This window comes from Photinus pyralis, unplaced genomic scaffold, assembly GCF_008802855.1.
Source record: "Photinus pyralis isolate 1611_PpyrPB1 unplaced genomic scaffold, Ppyr1.3 Ppyr1.4_LG3b, whole genome shotgun sequence".
Classification (NCBI taxonomy): Eukaryota; Metazoa; Arthropoda; class Insecta; order Coleoptera; family Lampyridae; genus Photinus; species Photinus pyralis.
In genome coordinates, this window is record NW_022170510.1 from 4,272,660 (window position 1) to 4,292,200 (window position 19,541).

General features: G+C 36.6%; 2 protein-coding genes across 2 annotated transcripts; one reads left to right on the plus strand and one right to left on the minus strand.

Annotated features, from left to right (window-relative positions):
* Window positions 1–312: 312 nt before the first annotated feature.
* Window positions 313–16,632, minus strand: LOC116167024 (A disintegrin and metalloproteinase with thrombospondin motifs 12-like). The gene is made up of 13 exons (XM_031482258.1): window positions 16,626–16,632; window positions 16,192–16,550; window positions 15,808–16,146; window positions 10,569–10,783; window positions 10,367–10,516; window positions 10,161–10,307; window positions 9,871–10,111; window positions 9,605–9,814; window positions 9,443–9,548; window positions 858–982; window positions 693–813; window positions 519–645; window positions 313–460 (listed from the first exon to the last, which is right to left on the minus strand). The coding sequence occupies exons 1-13, from the start codon at window positions 16,630–16,632 to the stop codon at window positions 313–315; spliced, it is 2,295 nt and encodes a 764-aa protein (XP_031338118.1).
* Window positions 4,403–5,357, plus strand: LOC116167116. The gene is made up of 3 exons (XM_031482357.1): window positions 4,403–4,786; window positions 4,889–5,072; window positions 5,131–5,357. The coding sequence occupies exons 1-3, from the start codon at window positions 4,539–4,541 to the stop codon at window positions 5,179–5,181; spliced, it is 483 nt and encodes a 160-aa protein (XP_031338217.1). The 5' UTR covers window positions 4,403–4,538; the 3' UTR covers window positions 5,182–5,357.
* Window positions 16,633–19,541: the final 2,909 nt, after the last annotated feature.

Consider the following 19,541-nt stretch of genomic DNA (forward strand, 5'->3'; position numbering starts at 1 on the left):
CTCGAGTGTTCAATAGATTTGTAAAGCAAAAAGTGTACGATACAATGTAACTAAATTCATCTATCACGGCTTTACATATCATTGAACTGAAGGGTGGTGCACTCTTATACATAATTTATTTTTAAAGCTCCTTATCTCTCTTGCCGCTTCCTTTGCCACCAGAATTTTAGATAATCCTAACCTATTCGCTTAATTGTGCCGAGGCAAGTGTTATTGTGTAGTATAATAACCCTACATTAGGGGTTAACATGAACTCAACGGATGAACAAAAGAAACTAACAAAAGCAAAATTTGAAAGCGCGCGTAGTGTAATCAGAACGGAGAAACATTGAAACTTACAAATAACACAATATCTTCTTTCAATGGGCCGTATATTACCAAACTTTCTTTGTTAGGCTCAGGATGATTGTAGATACCCTCGACACCCCCAACGTCGTGAACTCCATCCTGTTGTTCCGTGCTAAAAGGAATGTCACAATTCATTAGGCGGCATTTGTGTGCCGGGTTAACAATTTTACAAGTCGCCGTTTAAATAAAACTTCTTCTCGTCGGCGGCACTAACGGCAATTGTGTTGTCCGAAGGTTTGAGTTCGTCAAAATAGACATTACGACTACCCTTCATTATCGTCGCCACCTTCACGTATCCTGAAACGTATTATTAATATCGGATTAGGCACTCCCAGCGAATTTACCATGACCGGGAGCATCGTAATACGTTTCCTCGACTATTTTGCACTGAGTGCCGTCGCCCTTACAAATTCCGCATTGGTCCTCAATCGCATCCGAGTCAATAATGTAATCGCATCCCACCTTCTATATCAAACTTGAAATAAATCGAGCTTTGCTCGAGCACTTACTTTGCAGCTTCCACTAATGCACATGTCTTTGGTTCCGCTTTTACATTTCGTTCCATCCTTAACCCTAGGCGCTAATTTGGAGTAGACCCTCCTTTCATTTATACAGTATAGGACGCACGGTTCTTCTACAAAAATAACAAAACTAATACAATAATCTATCTAAAAATTGCGAAACGGAAGTTTTAATAATATGCTTCAGATGGAAAGTGTAACGGCCTGAACATTTTACGAAAGATTTATTTGTCCTCTTTTTTAGAGAATGTATGACGACAGCAACCTTTTGGTTACAACCATGAAGCATGATTTAATATTACGCAAGGTGTAATTACTACATAAATACGTATACGATAGCAGGTAAGTTAATTATTCAAAAATAAAGGGCATTATTTGAAGCGAAAATTTCCTGAAAAACGAAAGCGCTCCCACTTGAAAGTCGCATTTAAATTACGAAATTTAAGCAAATTCCCCATACCTATTAGGTTATAAACCCTTTTTTATTTGTAATGGCGTGTGACACCGCATTGTGTCGCGAAGAACGAGTAAAAAAACAAGAGAAATACTTACAAAATTTATTAAATTTAAAACCTCCACATATTATAGAGGTTTAAGGGGGATTATTGAGTTAGATTTGGTATCTTTTGTTAAATAAATTAAGGGATCAAGTTGTTTTTCTGTGTTCATTCACGTTTCATGCACCTTCAAATAATTGGAAACTGTTGGAAACTGGACTGTTTACTTTTGAGACAACGTTAATTCACTGGCCGCACCTGTCACTTTACCAGCCGCACCGTCACTTTACCGGCCTCATCTGTGACATTGCTAAATGTCTATAATGACTCCTGTCATCACTGACAGATTGGCATTAAGCAAAAGTTCTATATAAAAAATGAAATTTTATATTAACATACGATTTCGGGTGAAATTTAATACAAAACTCGTCAGTAAAATGGCATTCCCTGACTCGGAAAGTAAAGTACTCGGCCCCAAAGGCGCAAGGGCTTACGAAAACCACACGGGAATTGATAAAATTAAAGTTTTATCTTAATTTTCTACTAAATTTGCATGAGCATTTTTTATCTAAAAACATTCAAATTTAAGAAGAGAAAAACGCTCACGCAAAATAAGCATACAAAAATAGATTAAATAGTTTGCGTTTCAAATCAATACCTGCACTCAGTCAGTCTACCAACAGGTACCCGTATCCCGTACTTCGTTTACTACCAGCTTGTTGTACTTTAGGTTTTTGCTTCATTTAGTATTTGTATTTGACTCTTTATGATATGTTTCTGTTTTATTGTGAAATTTGGTTTTTGTCTCAAAATGTGTTAATGGCCAATAAGGTAGTTTTTTTAAGTTAGTATTTCACATTTTCAGCTATCAGGCTATATGATTTTTTAATCTTTTTTTATTTATTTTATATGCAGACGTTAGCCGTACCTAGGATTTTAATTTTCCTTAAAAATTGAACGGTTACCTAGACTTGGTTGTGCGTGCCTAACCCCGTGGAGGTCTCTGCAATCTGCATATTAAATAGTCTCTTTTCTACAATTTGTTTTAACTTGGTTTTTTGAACTTTAATGCAGTAGTCGCCCAAAAATTTCGTGATTCACTTTTTAACAAATAATTTTTGAGTATTGGCCATTCGATAATTGATTTTGAAGGTAACATGTCTTTAAAGTTTAGTCGTTCTGTGTTGAAATTATAACAATCATAAATATAAATGTCCACTGTTTTTAATATGTCTTCCAGCAACACATAGGATTTTCATTTTTTCCTATTTTTAAGGAGTATGAATTAAACAAGCCATGGTGGGTAATTAATTGTATATTGTTAGTCTATTTAGTATCCAAAGGTTTCCACTTTTTTTTCTTGAATATATGGTTTCAGTTTCTGCGGTGTTTCTTGTTGCCATTATGTTCGCAATTTCTATCAATTTTATTTTTAATTTCAGTTATTCGAATGTTCTCAAAGTCATGATTATTCTTTTGCAAGTCATTTTTATTAATTTTGTTGACTTTTACCTGGTTTCCTAATTCGATTTTTTCTTTTTTATATAACAATTTTCTTTAGTATTAATTTATCATACAAAACTGCATAATTTCCATTTCTTTTATTAAATATTTGAATTTTCTTTTTTAATTTTTATATGTATAGGTAGTTAATTATAGCCACATTATTTTTAAAGCTTGCCCACCCCCGTTTAGAGGTGAGCATCTATGGGTAAAGCTTTGTTAGTGACGCCAGCGGAAGCTTTGGGCATGATGAGTTCTTCTGTCAAAGCCATAACCTCTTGAACTGTGTAGCCGTGAAGATTGTCCTAAAAGCAAGGGGCTTAACGCTCGAAAATTAAGAAGGGTTAGTAAAAACTCACGAAGCCTCGTTCCGAGGAATTATTGCGTAAAAGGTGTCGATCGATAGCGGAATAAGAATAATAATAATGGCTTTTATTGGTTATAATAATAATAATTCAAAACAAATTAAAAAAGAAATCGTAAACGATTTACGAAAAGCGCATTTCCACATTAACAACCTTTCTCCGAAAAGATTAGTTACTCTTTGGGATGTAATTTCATTACCTTTCATTAGAGTATCTCCCGCTGATTATTTTTCAGGAGAATTGCCTTTATTACAAGTGTCTAAGTATCACTTTTCGTTTAAATGCTTTGGTAAATAAGAAAGTTGGCACTCCGCATGCGCAAAACCAAATTTTGAAACTGGCTTCACATTTGTTTTATTCCAAACGCCTATGTACTAAATTTCATTTAAATCATATAACTTAAGCGAACGCTGTCCGTGTCGCGGAGTGGTGTCACGGGTATACTTTGTTTCACTGGTGCTGAACCTGACGTCATAAATGTGATTCTCTCTTCATTACATTTAAATCGATTGAGACAAAAAAATTACGTCATTAACGTAAGTCGTGACAAATAAACCAATTATTGATCTGTCAATATAATATCAATCCGTCAAACGATTTTCGTTATAGACAGATTTCCAGTGTTAAATGCCTTTTGATTAGGTAGTTTGTGTTAAAAGTGAAGTAAATATCATCAAAGTTGAAAACGCTTAGGCAAGTCCACAGTGCAGCAACGCCGTTAACAGACAAGTATTTTAAAAATTTTACATAAACGTTCGATTCCCTCATATCATGAATTTAGGTCATTACCGTTACAATTAGGTAAATATGACGAACCGATACACAGAATGAAGATGTTCGCGAGAACACTTAGGTATTGAATTGATTTTATAGGTGAGAATGTTACACTCCGTTCTTTACACAGTAATCTTCAACGACTTGATGGCGTAGAAATATCTGCTACCTCTTTATCCCGCAGTTTGAAGAAACTGAAATTCACGTGGCGGAGATGCACCGTTTCTAATAGATTATTTTTAATGGAACAGCTCTATGTAGCTCAAAGAAGACTACAATTTTTGAGAGACTTTAAATACAACGAAACTTTACTCTTTCCATTACGACCTGTGGTTTTAGACGAAACCTGGATATACAGTAAAGGGTCTTTTAGAAGAAGCTGGCAAGATGGTACTCTCAAAACAGTTAGAAAAAAAAGTGGTGAAGGGGTCCGGTATATAATACTCCATGCAGGATCAGAAGATGGATTTGTACCAAACGCAAGTCTAATTTTTAAATCTGGTAGCAAGTCCGGAGACTATCATGACTCCATGAATTGCCTTAACTTTGAGAAGTGGTTTGAACAACAATTGATCCCGAACTTGGATGAACCTTCTCTTATAATTATGGACAACGCTTCTTACCATTCAGGATTGGTAGAAAAAAGTCCAAATCAATGCTGGACAAAAATGTCACTTATAAAGTGGCTAACATCACGAGACATTACATTTGCACCAACAATGATGCAAGATCAGATCTGGGAAGAAGTGAAAAATCATATACCACCAAAACTATTTAGGTAGGCATCGCTGATAATTAAATGTTTGGTTGCAGTTAGGTAGACCTTTGGATAGGAAGCTGATTGTTATGGTTTTTTTTCACTCCATGTTGATTTTTACAGATTGAACGAATTAGCATTACAACATGGTCATCGTGTTTTGGGACTTCCTCCATATCACTGCGAGTATAATCCAATCGAAATGGTATGGTCAGAATGCAAACGGCATTACGATGCAAGGATCGGTTCAATTCAGCCTGTCACACACAGTGCCGTTTTGTCTTTATGGAATGAGGCACTGCACAAAGTAACCTCTTTATATGCTGTTTTGTGAAACAGTAGTACTTAATAACTTTATTGTTTAGGTTACACCGGAAAAATGGAAAAGATATTTTGATCATACAGAAGCATTATAAACCAGGCCTAGGAACGGGAACAACATATTGATACATTAGACATCTTACCGGTGGTTGTCAACTTGGACGAATCTGATAGTGACGAAGATTATTATGATGATTATATTCATGAGGCAGAAGAGAATCAGCGTGTTTAAGAATATTATTTTGGGCCGTTTATACATATATACCTACTTGTGGTGTAGTGCGTTTTTTTCTTTTGTACATACGATTTGAATATGAACATTTGAGAGTTTTTTCAGGAATAAATATCTTCACTACCTGTTTTCTCTCACAATTGCGTTTTTTTTTAATAAATCGGAACAGTAGATATTCAAGATCCTTATGCGAATATCTCGAGTGTGTGGCAAAAGAACAGAAACTGTATGTATGCGTTGTTATTTCAATGAGCCTGTGGTATAATGACTACGCTTTATCTCAAATTTGTAAGATATATAAATGCGAAAGGCTTACCGATAAACCATGGCCTATTCTACTTCTGCAAATGGCTAGTTAAGGGTTATTAAAATTCGCGCAACTTAACGCGTATTCTTCACATTGGTAGCATGCTTAATTTCACATCAACATTAGGTAAACGAAATATTAATTTACGAACTGCCTAAACAAACTTTAAGTTACAAATGTTCCTATGCGTTTTCTGTAACCATCATACACTTCATCTCAAAGAGTTTCTGATGCTCTGGCAGTATCCATTTCCACTGTCGTCGGTGCAAAGAATCAGTTACATGAGGTGATTACAAACGGTGGAAAAAGTTTAATCTCGAGTTTAATTCATACCAACGGAGTTCCTCTACATAAAATACATGACCATTTAGCCATTATAAAACCTGGGGACAGGAAAAAACCTATCAGGACCAGATGCCTTACAAGTGATTGTCAACTTGGACGGTCTGATAATAATGAACGATAGTGACACCTTAATAAATAAGTTGAAACGTCAATGTGACAATATGTAAACCAACTACTAATTTACGACCTGCCTTAATTTTGATATGACGTCAGATAGTGTGACGAAAGGTTCAGCACCCTTGAAACAAAGTTTAGGATATACTTCACGTTATACATAGCACGCACGCTGGATGTAGCATAATTGCTGCCAGTGGTAAACTGCGCTCTACAATTAGGCCAGTAAATGACCGTTTTGCCTTGTAATTTTTCGCGCCTCGACGGATTTGCTTCAAAATTTGGATTTAGGTTCTACTTACCATCCACTTCAAAGTTGAACTTGAGCCCAGGGTTGCTTTTACTTGGGGGGTTAATGCCACCCCTTCTCGGGGCGGAAAAAAGATACGTTCAAAATAAGTCCGGAAATTGAGTAATTCTAAGCAACTTTTGTTCTATAGAGTTTTTTCACTAAGTCAATAGTATTAGAGTTATTTGCGAGTGAAAATGTTCATTTTTCAACAAAAAACCCACGTTTTCAGACGGTTTTTCGCAAAAAACTCTAAAAGTAAGTATTGTATCGAAAAAAGTATTCTTAGCAAAAATATAGCTTATAAAAAAACAAACAAAATGGTCTACATATGAAGTCTGTAGACGCAGTAGAAACAAAGTTGTAGCTCATGAAAAGTAGGTTCTCATTCGTCAAATTCCCAATCGAGTACTTCAACGTGAAATAACCAAAAAATGAAGCACTTTTCGGGGAAAACTTATGAATACTTTTTTAAAGTGTTTGAAAAAACCTTTCATTTTGTTTTTAAGAAAAGTTCCTAGCATCAAAACTAAGTGTGTTACGCTCAAAATAAAGTTAGTCCTTTTTTTTTTGGTAAAAAAAATTGATGAAATCACCCCCTAATTAGCACCCTAATTGTAATTAAGCGTTACCGCTTTACAGTTTACTTTATTTATGTATGGTTGATATGATCTGTAAGTTTTACCGGAGCAAAGTGGTTAGTTTTGAAAAAAATGTAGTTTTGAGGTAAAAAAAAAATTTTGAAATTTTGAAAAATTGCCTACTGTAGTAAACTAAACTAATACACCAATAATTATTTGGCAAAAAAAGGCAATTTTTCAAAATTTCAAAATTTTTTTTTTACCTCAAAACTACATTTTTTTCAAAACTAACCACTTTGCTCCGCTAAAATTATTTTGAACGTATCTTTTTCCCCCCCGAGAAGGGGTGGCATTCACCCCCCAAGTAAAAGCAACCCTGGGGTCAAGTTCAACTTTGAAGTGGATGGTAAGTAGAACTTAAATCCAAATTTTCATGCGATTCGGTGGAAACGCGGAAAATTATACAGTATCGCCGTATTCCACGTTCATTTACTGGCCTAAATACGTTACGGGGCATTACAATGAAACATTTTTGTTTTGTGTATCTATACTAGCCAGCGGCCAGCAGCGTAGTCGCTGGCATTTCTAGTTCCTTCATAAAAAAATCCATCTACCAAATTTCATCGTAATCGATTCATTCGTTATCGAGATATCGTACTTACGGGCAGATGGACAGACGGACAGACACCACAAAATTATAAACTGGCTAGATAATATAAATAATGATCCAAAAGTTAATGGTGGTTTCCAGCAGAGCCAACTTTATTTTTCTCTATCAGTGCATTTATACATTTCCTCAATCAAACTTTGGATCTGTTTGATTCAAAATGATCGCTAAAGCAGTGCAATTTTCATGTTTAAATTTTGGCTAATCAAAAATCAAAATGCCAAAAACGTATGCATTTTATAAAAATAGACTTATTGATATAGCTGTTTTTGTCAGTGGCACCACAGAAATTGCTTTTTTAGTGCAATCCTCGACACCATAACTAACCAAGTAGCAAAAAAAATTAACTCTTAAGATAAAGATCTGAAAGCGACACCACCGTAGGGACAGACAGACGGACGGACGGACTGGCGCACAATAGTACATTTTTTTATTTTTGTGGAAATGCGCTAAACGCTGCGTAGGAGCAATCCTATTTGTGACATACGTGTTCAATTTTCTATTATAATAAGCGTCTTCTGTAAACACTTTTGCTAAAATGTGATAAAAATCCGGCCACAAATAACAAAGTTAGCGTTGCACATGCGTAATTCATATTTAAGTGCTACTTTAATTTCATTTTGTAAGAATAATTTTACCCCAAAATTTCAGGATTGGTTGAAAAATAACGAATGTAGGTCTGGGCATGCGCAATAATTGTTTTACGTGTTTTTAGTTTGCGTATGTGCAATTGATTTTTTAATGTGCATTTAATCCATTCCTTGCTTCTTTTAAAATTTCGGAGAAATCCGTCCACAAATAAGAAAGTTACCGCGACGAATGCACAACCTATTCTTTGACACGTCATTTCAATTTGATTTTATAACAAGCATCTTGACGTATACAATTTATAAGCACATTAAACGCGCGAAAGTGTAAAATTATGGTATATGATAAAGATTTATTTTTTTTGTAATAGACGCAAAAAAATTCCTTCCTTGGTGCAAGTCTCGACACCATAACGAAGCAAATGGTGAAAAAAGTACAACAATAGCTCTGAAGATAAAGATCTCGTAGCGATACAGCCGTAGGGATGGACAGACGGGCGGACAAAGTGGCCACAATAGCGTTTTTTTTTTTTAAATTTTTGTGGAAATGCACTAAACAAGGAGAATGCAAAGAATTTTAAGAATCTCATGCAACTGAAAAATCTCAAGAATCGTGAGAAGTTGAAGAAAAGGAGAAAGGGAAGCTCCTCATGAGTCTGTAGAATCAGGGGATGCGAAACATCCGAAGTACCTGAAGAGAATAATTTAAATAAATTGAAGAAACGAAAGAACCTAAACCTAAAAAGAATGGGAAACTCAAAAAAATCCGATGAACCCGCAAATTATGAATAAAATACTCTGTAAAATCTGAATAATCAGACATAAAAATTATATCCCATTTTTTTTGCCCAAATGAGCATTTGACTTTTTCAGCCCAAAAAATCTGGCAACGCTAGTTAAAACTCCCACCTGGCTCACATAGGCACATTACCATTTCACTTTTGATTTTTTTAAAAATTGAAAAATGCAAGCAAGAAAAAGATACACAATCACAGTGCACCTCCTTAAGCCCAATAAGAGCTCGTAAGTTTTCACTTCCACTTGTAAGTCCTTTTCAATATTAGGGTGGAAAATACATGTACACTTTACTATCGGTTTCGAAATACTTTTATAGAATACAATAACGAATTTGTCCTAGAACAATTATGTATTCGCCGCGTTTATTGCATTATAATAGTCCCACCGTGCAATTACAGTGAAACTGAATATTTAGTCTAACTATTGCATTCATTACCTTTCCTAGGAAACGGTTCCCACTTGTGAAGTTTGCCTTGAAACGGTTTCTTATCGAATTCACTGCACTGTACAGCACGAAAGCTTTTCGCGCCTTCTGGACAAAGCTATAATGAGTACACGCATGAAACTTCAAAGGAAATAGTCCCGCTCAATGGTTTACCACAGTATTACATATTTTAACTTTCTTTCTGTCCCCAAGACAGTAATGCCCTTTATGCTTCGGAGGCGGGTTGTTACATTCACGTTCAGAGTAACTAAGTCCACCCCCGCAAGATCTCGAACACGGGGTCCAACTGCTCCATTCGCCCCATTCCCCATTAATAGCTTCTGGCCGACTTCCAATTTCGATGCATTTTGTGTTGTAGCACCACTGAAATATATAAGTTAGAGATATGCGAGGATATTTAAATATGAAATAAAAGTTACTTTATTTTCAGCACATTTAGTACCATCAGCCGGTGGTTCACCGTTAGACATGCAAGTTGTAGGAGTCACTTTGCATAATAACTGCTTACAAAATCGGTCTGGAGAACCTCCGCATACTTCCGAGCCTGGGTAAGCCATATTGCATTGATACTTTGCGTCGTAAACAGCTCCCGGCATCATATTCGTTTCTTTATAAATCGATTCCTGAGGCTCGTCATTTAAGCACTCCCCCAAATTGTTACTAAAGACAAAGGTTTAGGAAACGCCTAATATCATCCTAGAATACTGACTCAAATAATTCATTCATAAATACTCTACTGCACGTCGACCAAATAGTAGTATGAAGGTGCACAAAGGGAGACATTACATGATATGAATTATCTGGAGCTTGAGGTTTACATCCCGATTCCGCTTCGGTATCATGTGAACAGCCCATACTGAAATTTCGAGCGTTTATATTAAAATCCGCAACGTGATCGATTAAATTTACGCTTACACGTGTCCCATTTCGTGCGCCACCACAATCCCTAACACGAGCCCTCCGTCTTCGTTGATGGCACATGGCCTATCAGAAGTGCACGCTGCCGCAACATAAGCCAGTCCCATAAGACCACAATTTGTCAAACTATCCGCACAAATATCGTACCTAATTTAACCAATCGCTCTTTACGCAGTATTAACTAAACTAATACCCGAACCTTGTCAGTAATACAGCAATGTCATGGTGATTTGGATGCTGAGTATCCTTAGGATTCACCTTTTCTTGCCATTTACAGAAACTTGCCAAAGTGTCTTCCGCATTCGGGTTGATTACCAGATCAATTTCTTGTTCCTCCTTTTCCAAATACATCACGCGCACGACGACCACATGTAGCTGATGACCCGAACTTGCGTCGTGGTAATAATCGGACACCTGTCAACACCGTTTGCGAATAAGGACTTTTTGACCCTATTCATCACTAAACGCCAACCTATTTGGATATTACTAATTTATGCGCGTTTTTTTTTTATATAAAATTTCCTTTAAAATTTATTTCTATACGCACATGCCACTAGGGATTACGCGACAACCTAATTTATTTTACTGCAATAATTAGGTTAGATACACGAAGGGAAAGGCGATAATTAATTACACAAAACCTTAATACAAACGAATACTAATGTAACTGTCGGTTTTTTGCTGTAGTAAAAAATTACAAAGTGGTTAGAATAAACTTGGCGAACACGCCATATAAGTTTTGACTCAAAACGATATAAATCAGACAATGACTAAATTAGGGGTTGTTTTATCCTCAAACTCAAACTAGTTACTCTTGAAACTTTTTAAATGATATCCGAAATGCCTTTAAAACATCCAATCCTTGACAGTGTTTCTGCTGTCCACTCACTTTATGCACAGAACACGCTCCTTTTTGAAAATTGAAATTAGAGGTTTATAAGGCAAGCACGAAGCCAAGAGTGGTCGTAAGTGGACACATGCCCGCCCCTAATTATTTGGGCACTCTGTGGTGCCCACTTTGTGTATGAAACTTTTATTTATTTAAAAAAACTGAAGTTATTGCTTATTGGATTTACTGTCTCATTTAGGCAAGCTGTGCAATACCAGTTCTCAAATAAAGCTTTTAGACGGACTTCACTCAGGTATTAGCAGTACCTTTTTTTTAAAAAAAAAAGGTGAAAGGTACGCATCTGTCTATATTGTTTTCATAGTCCCCTACTTAAATAATTTGAAAAATTGAAATGTAAGGCCATAATGTGTTCACTTGTACTGAAATAAATAATTATAAGTATTATGTAGTATAATTATTAGAAAGTGAACACAAAACCTTCCCCACTTTGGGGAAGGTTTTGTGTTCACTTTCTAATAATTATCATACAACCCCCTTTCGAGTTCAACAGAGATTGGACACCAAAATTATTATGTAGTATACTGGTATACCGTTAGATTCCTTAAAAATGACCTTTTTAATACAACCGCAGCTGACTATGGTTTTTCCATTAGCAAAATAAAGTTTTTTTCAATAACTTATAAATTAATTAACTAACGTACAGAATTGGGTTGAATTGTACCTATTACTACCCACTTTCCAGCCATTGCAATTTAAAATAACAGCAAAGCAGAAAACTGCATTAATAATAATAATATAATAATATAATAATAATAATTTATATTAAACCCATTCAATTTAAAAATTGTTTGATTACGTCACATTCACAATAGGTACTAACATAAAAAAATCATGTCTGTGCATGTAGGGGCAGCCATGTACTCATCAATGCTGTAAACACAGTTCTTTAATAAAAATGTTTTGATTTGTATTATTATCTGCGTTCAACATTATGTGTCCTAGACATTATTTAATTAAATTAATCAAGTAAGAAAAAGGCCTCTACTTTGGTTAAAAAATTTAAAATTAGCCTGATATTAATTGTTTGATTTTTTTTGTATCATTTATTTTTATCAATCATTTTTATAGTATACATGCAGATTGTAAATGAGAATATTTAGAGGATACAGCTTTTGCAAGTTTACGTTACTTAAATTTATTTTGCATTGCCACAATAACATAACTTATTAATAAGCCTTTTCATACTACTTGTTCCACCCCCCCGGGATGCTTATACACCACGGCCAGCATCAATTGTCAGGGTTCGCAACGCCTCTATCCTTTTTCTGCGTTATCCGTAATGTGGACCGCAACGTTACTATTCGAACTTCTACAATACACACCTCTCCCCAGATTGACCCACGCACTACGCGATCGTTTCCCGTGCAACGAACCTTCCTACCACCCTCGTCCGCATCTCCATGTTTCGCAGACCCTATCAATGTGAACCGTCCCACATCCCAGATTCTACACGCAAATATTGCTCCCTGTGCACAAAAATTGACCACTTCTCCTCCGAATGCTCTACACGCATACAAATCTGTACCCAACCGACGAAGCACCCCTCCCCTCCACCCGCTAGACCCGTTGGAAACCCAGTCCGTCTCATATGAATTGTCCGCACTCCCATAAATTGCCTATCACCTCCAAAACCCGATTTCCTACTACGTACCGTAGCCCTCACCTTTACCCATCTCTATCACGAACGCCTTCCGGGAGTGATAAGGCAATTTACCAAGCTTCCCAACCTTCCTCAACCGCAGAACTTTTACGTCCTTCTCCGTCGTCATCGTCATGGGTTTGGTCGTCGGTACCATCAACTCCTTGGCATCCGCCGCTAACGTCTCCTCATAAAGAACCTCCTTCACTTCGACCAAATACAGATCCTTTCAGTAACTGAAACCATTCTAGCTCCCAACGCCATCCTCTCTTTCAGAAGCTACAAAACCTATCAAAAAACGGTTTCTTCTAGGGAGCACCTGGAACAGCCCCGCTTTCACTCCAGTCCATGAAATCTTCCCGTCCACCTCCAACACCTAGAATGTGTAGCCACCGAGCTCCACATGCGGTTCGGTCTTCTTTAACTTCATCAGAGTCACTTTAGCTTTGGCCCCGAACTTTGAGGTTTTTATTTTCTCATTTCCACACAGCCTCCGGGGTCGCATTTACGGATGTAGCTCCAGAACGCTCCAAAACACTTACAAAACTTAACTCCGACCAGATTATAGAGCCCCTCTTATGCACTTGAACACACATGACTAGAAAATGCGCGTAGCCAATGTAATTTTATCACAAATATTAAGAAACACTTTAGAGCACATCTATTACACACTTCCGAGGATTGCCACCAAAGTTATTTATCCATCATTATTACACACTAGTTGAGTAATTGCAATGGCACTTCTAATTCAAGTAAGAAGCGTATGCCATTTTCAAACTTGGCGGTGATTCTTGTGACGTCATTGGGATAAGAACATCATCTGCGCGGATTTGCGTTTAGTTATAAGCATACCTTGTCTTATTATACCATGTTTTAATACATTTTAACGAAATTCACAAATTATCAACTTCAGGAATGACTTTTAGATTAAGCGATGCAGGAATAACACGATAGTACAAATATAATGCCGAAAACCCGAAAGTTCTACAATATTCTATTGCCGAGATCTCTTTTTGTTTGTTGAACTACATTGAGAAGTGGCCTCGGCCACATTTTATTTCTTTCCTTCTGGCAATTTTGAAACTCCTTTGTATACACTCTAACCATTAAAGTTCCGATCGAAAGGATAACTATTTTGTATTTTGTAAACATCTCCTTAAACGGCTATGATCCTAAAAAGGTAAAATACATTTATATTCGACCACCTTGGGCAACAATTTTCGGATAGGCGCAGTTGTCATACTACTGAGGCATGTATAATCATCACTTATAGACCTCGTATCAATAAAATAAGAAATTGTGAATTGTACAATTTACACAGGACACAAAATTTACTTGATCTTAAACAAATCACTTATTATAAGTACAAGAAAGCTATTAGATCTGCCAAGATACATTCCAACATCAAAATTATGCCTTTTAATTCTATGGACTATAGTCACGAACTTAAATTAAAATGGACTGCTAATGCTGAATTGACAAATGACACCATGGGGGCGGCCATGATGTGCACTCACTTGGCGCGAAATTCAAATCAACTAATAAACAAGCATTAACCTGACGTTTTGTTTTCTAAATAAATTACTGTAACACATGTCACTTTCCAAGGCTGCAATAGTCTCAAAACTTGAGCACTAGGAAAATTCCCCTAGAAAATAACTAAAACGTGCAGCGTGCACATCATGGCCGCGCCCATGCTAGGGCCATTTCTGCCTCTATGCAACACTGTTTGATAAGCAGTCCATCTTAATTTATTAGTTCGTGACTATAGTACACGCTCATATGAGATCTAAAAAATCGTGTAAGGGTAGCATATCTGCTCGTGAATTCAACGTATATGGAAGTCTTTAGTGTCAAGTGTAGTAGAGTGAGCTTTACCCTCTCTTACTTCCCTGATTGAAGCTAAGGAATAGCAGTACTAATATTTATGGCACAACTCTTAACTCAGCAAGGATAACATAAGATTCGAAGTTCGTAAAACTCCATTCAAATTAATTATTAGTACACATGAGACGATGGCCACACACAAGACGTTGTTAATGTTTTCCAAAGCTGTGGGAAAGTCAAGCTACAAAACCTGAACTAAAATGTCGCTGGTCTAGATTGGTGCAGTGGAGTAAAATTCGGTCACGAACAAGAAGGTACTTGGTTCCAATCCGATTTAATAAATGTATAATAACGATTTTACTGCAGTGTACGTAAGCGAGGCATGAATTATATAACTAGAAACCTGGTTTTGTGTCCTGTAACTCATTTTAATTAGAGTAAACTATAATGGACGCATGTAATAATTGCATTTACTGCAGGGAAATGAAATTTTTGTTGGATGACTTTTTCCATCCTTTTCATTCGCTTCTCATACAAACTAAATTAAATTTAATAATTCATAAAATTGATTAATAGACTATAATTCACAGAATAATGGGAGGCGATGTTAAAAAAGGTATTTAATTAAATCTAACAAAACGACCGCACGAAATATCTTGAAAACAATATAATTGTACATCTCGTAAGAGATAAGAATAATATATTTCGACTCTCTTCTTCTTGTATGTACGAGACAAAAGAAAATAATTTGTAGCGTTGTAAAAAGTAGGTTTTAAGCTTTTAATGTATACAAACCGGGGCTTATTCTCCTGTATGGTGTGCCCGCAATTCGCGAACGTGGTAGTATAAGATAAAAAGTTTGTAAAATGTATGCAGATATACCTTTGTGAACTACAAAGGAGTTGGGATTGGACGATTGCGTGCTTAAGTTACCGCTTATTCAGATTTTGGTAACTTTTATAACGAAATACAATAAGAAAAGCACAACGCTATCAGATTACGGCCTTTCGGGTAAAGTCCAAGTGAACGTTTAATATAGGGGAATAGAGCGCAAAAACTTACCATGTTCATAATAGTTAAGACATAGCTGTCATGATCGGTGTGCTTGTGATATTCTAAGAACTTTTTATCTGCGACCACGAGTGTTTCCAAATATCTCGGTACACTGATTAGACTACTTCTCTTACTGAAGGGTGTTTTCGAGTATTCCTCATAGAACCTCAGTTTCCAAGCATCCTCCCAATTTGGTGACGTACCACAATTACCTTCCTGTCCTCGTTTACTTTCAGTGTCCTCGCGCCCTTTATGCACCAAATGTAGCTGCTGCCCTCTTCCGTTCGGCTCATATTCGGCAGCAGGTTCTATAAAGTATCGCCTGCCGTCCATTACGATGTAACCTGCCTAAATTTAACACAGCTACAAGTGAAAGCCGGTAGAAACGCTTACCAGACCATAACATGTGGATAATGCAACGCGCGAGCCAGGTTTATTCTTAATTCTTCCGTGGTAGTAACACAAACTGTCATGCTGTTTCCGTATATTTCTGGATTGTACGTTTGCGTTGGGTTCTCTCCGTTCAAATATCGCATCGTTAGATACAAAGCGATGATTTGGCCACAACTCCAAATGATTGTGAGTTCCATCGAACGTAACCAAGTAAAATACTTCTTCTGCCTTTGAATTCTGTGCCTTAAGTTCTTCGCGGTCGAAATAATGAGGTATTTGGTACGTCTTGAATCGTCCATCGTTTTCTAATTTTCTTGGTATAATTAGTTCGTATTCATCGATGCTTCGTGTATACCTGCCTTACAATTGTAAAGCTTCAGTTGATACGTTGACTTGCAGTTTCTTTTGATTTGGTCATTAGTTCATTTACTTACCATCCATTGTGGAACTTGTAACATGAAGAATGTTATAGCATGCAATAATTATACAAACTGCTGAAAAATACATGTCATTAATAGTTGTCATTTGACGTTTACTCATTTCATATACTGACTGCTTACACAAATAACGTAAAAACAGATACTAAGGCCGGGTAAATGTTTGAAACTCGATCTTTTCGAACGCTCGTGCGTATATAAGTTGCAAGAGATAATTGCATCATCCATTCTCGGTCAATTGTTCTACATACTCGCTAGTGCTATTGGGATCATCGTGTATGATGAATGCCTTAAACTATAATCTACTTTCACAATTTGTGGTTGTTGATTCTAATATTTTTCCGCGTGGGTATTGTAATTATCTTTTTTACGATTTTTGCTATCCCTAGATCTAGTGATTGAGTCGGTGGTAATGAAAAATATTAAAAGGAGAGAAGAGAACTGAATTCATGTGAACGTCAAAAGGTAATGTTGGTGTGGGGAAGTACTTAAGCAGCCCCATAATTATTTGTATGGGTGCTGCCATGAAAGTATATTATTCGTCCTTTAAAAGTCTGTTATCCTGCGGAGTGGAATTTTGTGGAAACTGTGCCTATTTAAGATACGAAAACAAGCAATAAATTGGACATGAAACTTGCCAAGCATTGTAGAGATACTAATATCAATAATAGTTTTCAACAATGAACATCATTTTACAAAACCCGAGGCAAAACCTTCAGATGTACACAGCTACCCTACAAAACTTGGTGGTCAACTAAGACAATATCATCTAACACGACTCCAAAACTTCAATTTTGCTTCGTTAATGCGCTTGTGACAGCTCGCTTATTTTAGAAAAGATAAAGGTAATTGCAGGGGTAATTGTTTCGAGATAAGATGGCGTTTTAACCAGAAATAGTATATTAAGAAACAAGTGTATAATCAAGTCTTTAAAGCGCGTGCAACGAGTTTAAGGGCACGACGCGCAGCGGCCAAAAAGCCGCTTAAAAACGTTAAAATGCAAAATTCGCTATTTTTAGTCTATTTTTTTCTTTTTGACCTATTCTCGACGCCCAATATTTATTTCTATGGTAAACTTAACATTTGTATGTAGACACCTCCAACAGTAGCGCCATATGCCTGGGGCCTAAATACCAATATATGACGCCTGGACAGTTTGAAACAGTGAAAAAGTCGTTTTTTTGCCGTATTTTTACTACACTGGCCGCTCATTCCCCATTTCGGTGGCCCGGAGCAATAAATTGCGAATTGCGACTACGAATCTGGATGTTGTACACCTGAAGGGCTTAACTGCGGATGATAACCATGGGAGAAAGGAGGAAAACGCTTTCCAGTACCATGGCTACCGTCTCGCTATTGCTGGCCTGGCGTTAATACCACTTGTGCCGTATCTTACAGATTTCAAGTAACTTCTTAACTTCAGTGCAACGTGAACAAGCTCCCAAAAAAAAGTATGGTGGTGGGTAAGTTGCAAACGCAAAATGATTTCCATAAAGATTTTCATTTTGCATATTAGTGTTCAATTAGTCCAGTATGCGGAGCAGTCAGAAGGGCCGATTCCTGCAAAAGGTGGTGTAAACGATTTGATCGTTTTACATGGTCCATTTGGATCCAAATCACAGGTATTTGAAGAGTACACGCAAATTTTTTCCCGGCACAACTTTTGGGAGCCAAAAAACCTCAAAATGTTCGGACTTTTTTTTCGCACAAAACTCGAAAATGGTCCATATTTTGTGAATAACACTTCTTTAGTAAATTAAAGAAAACACAATTCTGCGTCGATCAAAAGATGAACAAACAAAATCGGTCCAATAGAAAAATGTTTACAAGCGATCAAAGAAATCCCGTAAGCACCCCGGCAATTCCTGGAGATCCACGGAAATCTTTGAAATCGGATAAAATTCCTTATAAATCCTTAGAAATCCTTTCGAAATCTTCTTAAATTTTTCCCCATACTTGCTTTTGGCACTACATTCCAATACTTTACTACGTTTCGTCACGCACCTTCTCACAGGTGTTATACATTAATAATAAAAATAAAAAATATAATAAATACTGCGTGGCAATATTGAGTAAAACAATTAGAAGCCAAAGTTTATTTTTGAACGAGCCAAAGAAAGCTATTTCAGTGACAAAATGCAATTGGAAATTAGACAAGCAAAGTTAGATTGTGACTTTTTCCATGTCAGAATGAAAATTTAGAACACAATCTAATGGGTTAAAAAATTGTCATATTTTATCAGGAACGACTTCATTCGGTACGGCAAACAATTATTGAAAGGTAAAAGTGACCGCATGTGCAGATAAGCGCATCAGGTGATTAATCTTTACCTTCTTACGTTACCGCCCCTCCATCAAAAATATAACTTATGATCATATCATTCGATCGTGTTAACGCGAAGTGCAGTGCATCTTGTGCGGAATGGTCTCCAAAAATTCCAAATGGTTAGTAGAAGAGTGCCTAGTACCGAAAGCAAAAAAGTTAAGGGTGAATTTTGACAAGCACAGATTAGGTACCGGTTAAAATGCAGTAAGTAATTTGGATTTTTACATATAAACATTGGGCATACAATGCAAAATGATTTTGGAGTTGTACAATAGGTGAAGTGTGACTAAATATTATCTCAACACATGTAACTGCCGTTATAGTTTCAAGCAATCATTTTCCAAATCAAAAATTTATACAGGGCACTTACGTACGGGTGTACTATATGTTATTCTACCCCTAAAGTACCCAAAACTTTCAGCGGCGTGCCTTGGGGGCTCGAAATAACCGAAAAACGGCAATTTCGGCAGCCATCTTGGATTTGGGGGCTTAAATGAGAAAATCGGGTCTGACAACAGGGGCATCGTTTTCAGCGGGGCCGAATTAGGCTAGATCCGCCTGTTTTCAGTTTGTAGCACAAAACGCCG